At 35.2% G+C, this 7,500-nt stretch overlaps 1 protein-coding gene across 1 annotated transcript in view; it reads right to left on the bottom strand.

Moving 5' to 3' along the window:
• AIMP1 (aaRS-interacting multifunctional protein 1) overlaps nt 1-7,500 on the bottom strand; it is an 11,966-nt gene that overhangs the window by 3,900 nt on the left and 566 nt on the right. Inside the window, exons 2-3 of the mRNA XM_042999713.2 lie at nt 2,783-2,917; nt 2,371-2,496 (exon numbers count right to left, since the gene is read on the bottom strand). Of these exons, the coding sequence (XP_042855647.2) occupies nt 2,371-2,496; nt 2,783-2,917 (261 nt within the window). The remainder of the gene's footprint in view (nt 1-2,370; nt 2,497-2,782; nt 2,918-7,500) is intronic.

Here is a 7,500-nt window from a genome sequence, read left to right on the forward strand (position 1 = left end):
TATCTTATAGCTATACAACACTACATTTTATAAATCCCCTGAGCTAGTAATAATTAACGTATCAGAAAATAACATGTGAAAAAATTAAAATTTCTAGGCATAAGTAGCAGTACATAATAATAAAATATTCAAACGCATAAGCCTAACGCGTTGGGATTCTCAGCCACACTGGCCGCGAGCAGGCCCTGTGTGCCCGCTCACCCAGCGCACCGGGTTGGACAAAATAACTCGTCCCCGGCATCTGACTGAAAAACCACTAGTCACCCATCATTAACGGGTTAAAATTAATCCTCACTTCATATTTACAAATACATTGGTTCAATATATGTGAAAAAACATGAAATTAAATGCTGAAACTTTATGTTGTCAGTAGACTATAGAATTTGTGCTTGATTGTTTAACCGGTTGCCAATGGGGCTGTTTTGGCCTCCAAATGGTGGAAACACCAGGGCATTTCAAACACATAAGCCTAATGCCTCGGGCTATTCACCAACTCTGGCTGCAGCCAAGCGCTATGTGCCTGATCACCCAGCATGGCAACCAGATGGAAAGCCATGACAAAATATCCCTTCCCCAGCAGCTGGTCCTGCCACCACTCGACGTGATATCTTGTCACCCAGTGTTAATTGGCTAAGAGTTGCTAATGCTATCAAGGCCATTATATCCTGTATATTGAAATGGGATATTCATCCAAAGGATTCTTTAAAGAAATACATTTGTTAAATTTTCATATACTTCCTACAATAAACACACCTATCAGGTAATATCTTTAAATTTATACAGCTTAGTGAATGTATATGAAAATGACGCACAAGCCAATTAATCTGCACTTTCTACAAAAGCAGAAATCTTTAGTGTGAATATTACAAAAAATACTTTTTAGCATTATTTAAATATAATTCATCACAATAGGACAAGTCCAACCATATAGACTTTTCATATTATCAATATTATATTAAAGAAAAATAACACTGACTCTTTAAACTATGCACTGACTTCAAAAAACACTTGTTTATTCTTTTCTAATTAAACATAGACATGAGTGGAGGCAAAAATTACAGCGATACCAGCAATTCTTATTGTTTACAAACATATATTCAGGCTGAAGCATGGACTATTCTGTTATTAGACATTCATTATGTGTAAAGAGAATAGTGAGTAGAATATAGAAGGTACACAAAAATTTGTCTTTGTGTGATAGTCCCCCTATAAAGCAAGATCCCTGATCAAAATTTTAACCCATTAGCAGCGGATGGCATGATTTGCTGCCAAGGCAGAGTCGGTCGTAGACACGGATGGAACTGTGCCAGACAAGGTAAACCCGCCATCCTACTGCATAAATATTTAATTAAAACCGCAACCAATGGGTTAATTCACAAAAAAGTTGTGCAAACAGGAAAATCAATTTCACAAGACCTGGTCCCTGAAAATTGGTACCAGAACAATCTTGAGAAGCTCACTTTCTCAATCACATTTTTAACATAACATTCTTAGCATTATTCATCTCATATATCAGAAAAAGTTCAAAGGATGATTAACCCACTCGCACCAGTTGACGTCCTATCACGTGGTCGGAAAATATCCCCAGACCTGGGTTACATCCTGAAATGTTGTTCATTTTCTCTCCGAGTTCCGGGCAGGGCAATTGTGACATGCTGAAACATCAGCTATAGATTGCTAGATTCTTCTTTAAATATAATAATTTTTCATAATTTCTTAGACTGTTACTTTAGTTTAGGTGTTTGAATGTCATAATATGAGATATAACATAAAAAAAAGAAAAAAATAATAACATCACAGATAACTACATGATACTGATGACATCATGGTAATTTCTGCTTCTTGATCAGTTGATCTGAGTCAAAAAAACTATTGTAAAATCAAATGTGATTGGCCAAGAAATAAAATAAAATGAAAAATTCCAAGGTGTAATACTACTTCTAATTTGTCAATTACGCAAGATATCACATCACATCACGTCACGAGGTACATGTAAGTACTCTTATGTACATGTATGATTATTTATATTGTTCTTTTTGTTTCCATAAAAAATAAAACAAGAACAAAACATATTCTTTGATGCCCCACTAAGAGACTGCTTTAACTTTTCATTGGTATTTTCACATAGAAATGAAGAATATAGGCAACGTTCAATAAAATAACACTAGAAAAGCTGTAACATGTTTTTCAACTAAAATAACTCTGAACATGGCAATATTTTTACGTGCCCTTACACTGAAAACCATAAGAATAACCCTGCACAGCAGGGAAACACCCCAGCACAAAGCGTCACGCGTTTGTTATCTTCCCGGCATAAGCAGGAGTAGGCGAAAATAGGTCCCTTCAATGAGTGGGTTAAGTGATGGCTACCTTCTGTGGTTTTTCCTGCTGAGGCTTATCCACTGCTGCAGGTGGTGGAGCAGATGTGTTGGCTGCAGGTTGAACTTCTGCCATGGCATTTGGGCTGGAAGTGCTTTTGCTTGTGAAGTCATAATACTGAAAATGAAGGAATACTTTAGTTTGTAATTCTTAATCCTTAATTATGTTTAAAATCCAAGAAATATATCTTCCCAATTTAATTATTACAAAATTAAATTTACACAGAATAAAGGCTGTACATTTAAACTATAGATGTCTATCAATATATATAATCAATGCCTTTAAAAGTAGATAACACCACATGAACATATAAATAAATCTAGGGTACATCTAAAAGAATGACCCACAAGGACACAGACACTTTGGCAACATTTCTAAAGCAGAATAGTGAAATAAGAATCACCTGCTTGATTCCTTGGCTCTTCTCAAGATCAACAAGACGTCTCTTTAGGCCGTCAACTTCCTGCCTCAGGTGTTGGTTTTCCCGTCGCAGTTGGTCCTTCTGAGCATCTACAACAGCTGTTTGGAGCTGACTGATCTGCAGAATATAATATGATAAGAAGACATAAAAAACCAAGGGCCTTGAGCAATCTATTTTATGCCTTTTGCTAAATTGCATAGATATGTTTAGAGCCCATTCTTTGGGTTAAAATATGGCTATTTAAAAAAAAAAAAAAAAAAGTTTACTAAAACAGAATAAACATATACTAAACACAGTACAAGGCTGCAATCAAGTACAATACTGAAATCATTTTTTGAAATAAACACAAATTTCCTCAATTTGTGGGGATAAGTCTAAGGGTAAAACCTTCTTCAAAACTCTGCTTGGAAAAAGAATAGATTAGTGAAATTTGCTTAAGGCTAAAAGCTATAAAAAATATCCCACCCCCAAAAAAACTAATGTAATAATAAGGACCCTACCATGATATACACAAAAATGTTACAAAATAGTAGTAGAGTATGGCAAATCCATGTAGGTCAGTGCCCCAAGATTATTTACAAAGTGGCTTAGCATTCTTACGATAGTTAGTTAAAAACTGAAACTTCTCAAAAATTCATTTATCTCAATATGTACAAAAATATCATTTTTGGTAACTTTGAGTAACTTGTGGCAATATACTGCATAACTGGTTCATTCCCTTAAATTATGAAAAGAAAATACTAAAAAATAAATATATAGACTGGTATAAACTACACAGACTAAATACATTATAAAAATCATGTCAATTCTGTCCATCACTATCTTATAGATATGAGAAGTGTCTGTTTCAGCAAAACCTTCAATCTGTTTATTCTTATCTACTGATTCCACTCCTCCATTATCACCTATAACTACTGACTTTTTGCTTTAACTTTTCATGGTATTTTCCAGTGCCAGTTAAGTAGGATCTATGGTCCATTTTTTTCATGGAAGCATCATCCTTCCCTCAAAGATCCTGTCAAGTCAGAATCACACAACTCAAAGTAATTGGCCAGATGATGCAACAGTACCACATCAACAGCTTGATCCAACTTGATCCAACTACCAAATTGCTTTTTCATAATTATAAGCCACAGTACTTATAGGAAACAACACATACAACCACCACAAAACAAATTCATTTTCTGAAAAATATGTCCCCTACCCCTGTTCCTGTGCTCAGGAAATCACTGATTCACAATGAGGGAATTGTTCTGCTTGCCTTTCCAAATAGATGCATATCAATGAAAAACAAAGTCACATAAATCATTTCTACCAGGTTAATTAACTAAAATATTCATTTTTATTTGCAAAGCACGTACCATATATGAAAAATGTCTTGAAACTGATTGACTATCAATACATATAAATAATTCCTTTAAAAGTAAATAACACCACATAAACATATACCTAAATCTAGGGTACATCTGAAAGAATGACCCACAAAGAAGCCATACTCCTTGTGGAATATGGCTGTCACATATTGAAAAAGTATTGAATTGTTGATAGTGCAAGAGCATAAGCCCAAGGCAAGAAATTATCTGAGGTTCCTGAGAGGTAGACCCTGCCAGAATATATGTGGTGGTTTGTTGGCTGGACTGCAAAGCTCAAAAGCCACCTCAGCATTGCTTCATAAAGTCTCATTCTTGATAAGGACAAGAATTGGTATTGATGGCCTACTCATTATGTTTACTATCAATATATAGTAATTTTTAGGTAAATGTTTAAGATGCATGTGTGCCCACTATTGGCATACACCAATAAGCACAGCCTCCATGTGGCACTACAGAAGCCAACAACCCTCCATCAAATATATTCTGGATATAAAGAGCTTGTAGATATCCCTACTTGTTTATCAAAAAAGACATCAATACAAGTGCTGCTTTGCGAAACATACATGGAGGCCACTGACATCACATAAATTATAGGCCTCCATCAAAGATTACACCAGAATTCTAATGTATTTGGATAGAAAATAGTCAGAATAACATATACTAAGAAAAAAAAACATATTAAGAACTCTACTACAGGTAGCTTCTAACTAATTACCACTTTCTATTCTGTGGAAGCTAACTCCAGTAATAATATTGATACACACTTGTGGCACACTGTTGTCAATTATGGAGTCTAGAGTCCATCCATCCCATATTTTTTATCAAGAACAAGAGACTCAAGCACTGAGACTTAGAAGTCAGTGCATTTTCCTAGTTGTTCAGTTCAAGAGCTATAATATTCCTTTGGGTTACATTTTGCATCTTAACCCTCTCACGACGGGGGCATTCTAGCCTTGAATGTCACAATGCCTGGGCTTTCGAACGCTTAGGCCTAAATCAATTAAATGGCTGGCACAATATTGTGCCGCCCGGCCACTGGGCTTTTGAATGAGCGGTACAGTAGTGTACCACCCGTCCAGAGAGGATTAATTGTTGCATTTTTATGGTATGCTTGAAAAGGATTAGAAAAATAAAAAATGGCTGAGAGACTTAAAGTCTGCATGGCAATGTAGATGAAAGACTATTCTTCTTGTTACAAAAGTTTTTACAATTTATATCATAAAATATTTGTTAAGAGAGAATACTCTTTTGGGATGTATTCTACAGATACACTGCACTTCAATGTGGCATGACTTAAAAGGCTGAGATAAAATAAAAGCACCCTAACACATTTGGGTCAAACATCAGACAACCAAGCAGGCAGTGCAGTTATGACATACTAAATCATCAGCAATAGAACACTAGATTGTTCTTTAAATATAATCATTTTTCACAATTTCTTAGACTCTGTTACTTTAGTTTAGTGTTCGAATGTCATAAAATGATATTTCGTAAAAACAAAAACTAACGTCACAGAAAACTATATGATACTGATGACATCATGGTAATTTCTGCTTCTTGATCGGTTGAATAAAAAAAATCTGAGTCAAAAAAATATTGTAAAATCAACTGTGATTGGCCAAGAAATAAAATAAAATAGAAAATTACTATAATACTACTTCTAATTTGTCGATTATCCACGATATCACATCAGATCACCTCACAAGGTACATGAACATAGTTATATGTACATGTATGATTGTTTCTATTATTCTTTTCATTTTGGTAAAATAAAAAATTAAGTATAAAATGTTTTTTGATGCCCCACTAAAAGATTACTCCCACTTTCCATTGGCATTATCACATAGAAGTGAAGAATATAGGCAAAGTTCAATAAAATACTAAAATAACTCTTCTGATCACGGCAATATTTTTACATGCCTTTACAGTGTAGACGCAGTCAGGCAAACCATAAGAATAGGATGAGTGAAAAACGCTCTGAGAGGTTCAGCGTGGCCACATGCAGCAGGAAAGCACACCAGAACAAAGCGTTACAAGCTTGCTATCTTCCTAGTGTCAGCAGAAATATGCAAAAATACACCCCATTGTGAACGGGTTTAGGAGGGTATAAATGGTAGCCCCTTAGAATTCAATTTGGCTTTGAGATAATTCATCAAAGATCTTCTAGTGCAACTTGATACTGAAAATTGGATTCCATTTTGGATAATTTTTCATCTAAAACATTGTGGCACACACATGTATTACATGAAAACTTCAAGTAGGCCTACTAGAATTTAATGGCTTCCCAATACTTGGAAATACTGAAATCTTAAAACATAAATCTTGGAACATGAAATGAAATAAATAAAAAAAGTCTGAAATTTCATAAGCCAAAAGAAAAGCTGGTATAATCTTGGTTAATGACAATTTTGAGTTAACTGAAAATAGCATATGAAATTTGATATTGAAATACAATACTTGCAGCACCACCTATGACCTTAATCCTGCACTGATACTTAACTAATGTATTTGTTTGGAAAAGAGCCACCTATCGGGAAAAAAATCAGGTAAGTAACCCTTATATTGAAGGCCAATCATTAGCAAGGATGATATCATGTTCCTTATGCTTTAAGCCTTCATAAACTTTGTCTTTTCAGGCCAGTAATCATATCATGAAGACAGTGTGAGTTTGTATTATTGGTTCCAGTATGAGACAAACATTAGTGATTCATAAATAATAATGTACTCAAAAGGTTTACCAACAAATATGGAACCAGTCTACACTCTAAGAAAAACTTACATGGAATATGTTTACCGACCTTTTTGCCACAGCACCATTAAGTGCAAAGGCAGCCATAATAATTGCGCACATAGTAGGCCATGTGGGTGATTGTAGTGTAAAGGCACCATATCTTTTGAGTTTTTGTTTTACTGTAAACAAATATATACCACATTTTATGTGATTTGCTGTGCCCCCCACCCACCCTAACAGTGCCAATTTTTCACAGAGTTCCCTGAGGCTGTTGAATAGGGAGTCGGTTTGCTAACTCAGAAACTGAAGGTTTACTCCAGAAATAACCATTGTACTCATTCTAATCACAGTTAAATTACACAGATATCGTATACTTCATAAATTTTCAGAATAGTGCCCCTGGCACTGGTATTAAAAGTGAGTATGACCCGTGATTCGACCACTATAACCCCCAATCTTGGTCCTGATAGCTGGGAAGGGCATAAAGGAGACCAGGGAAATTGTTAAAAATAACAGGTAATTACACCTAAATACACTGCAATACCACATGCATGCCTCAATATCCTGCGATCCCTCCCAGATCCCCCTGCTATCGG

Source organism: Penaeus japonicus, unplaced genomic scaffold (genome assembly GCF_977035675.1).
Source record: "Penaeus japonicus unplaced genomic scaffold, GWHDUDI00000001_assembly GWHDUDI00000018, whole genome shotgun sequence".
Classification (NCBI taxonomy): Eukaryota; Metazoa; Arthropoda; class Malacostraca; order Decapoda; family Penaeidae; genus Penaeus; species Penaeus japonicus.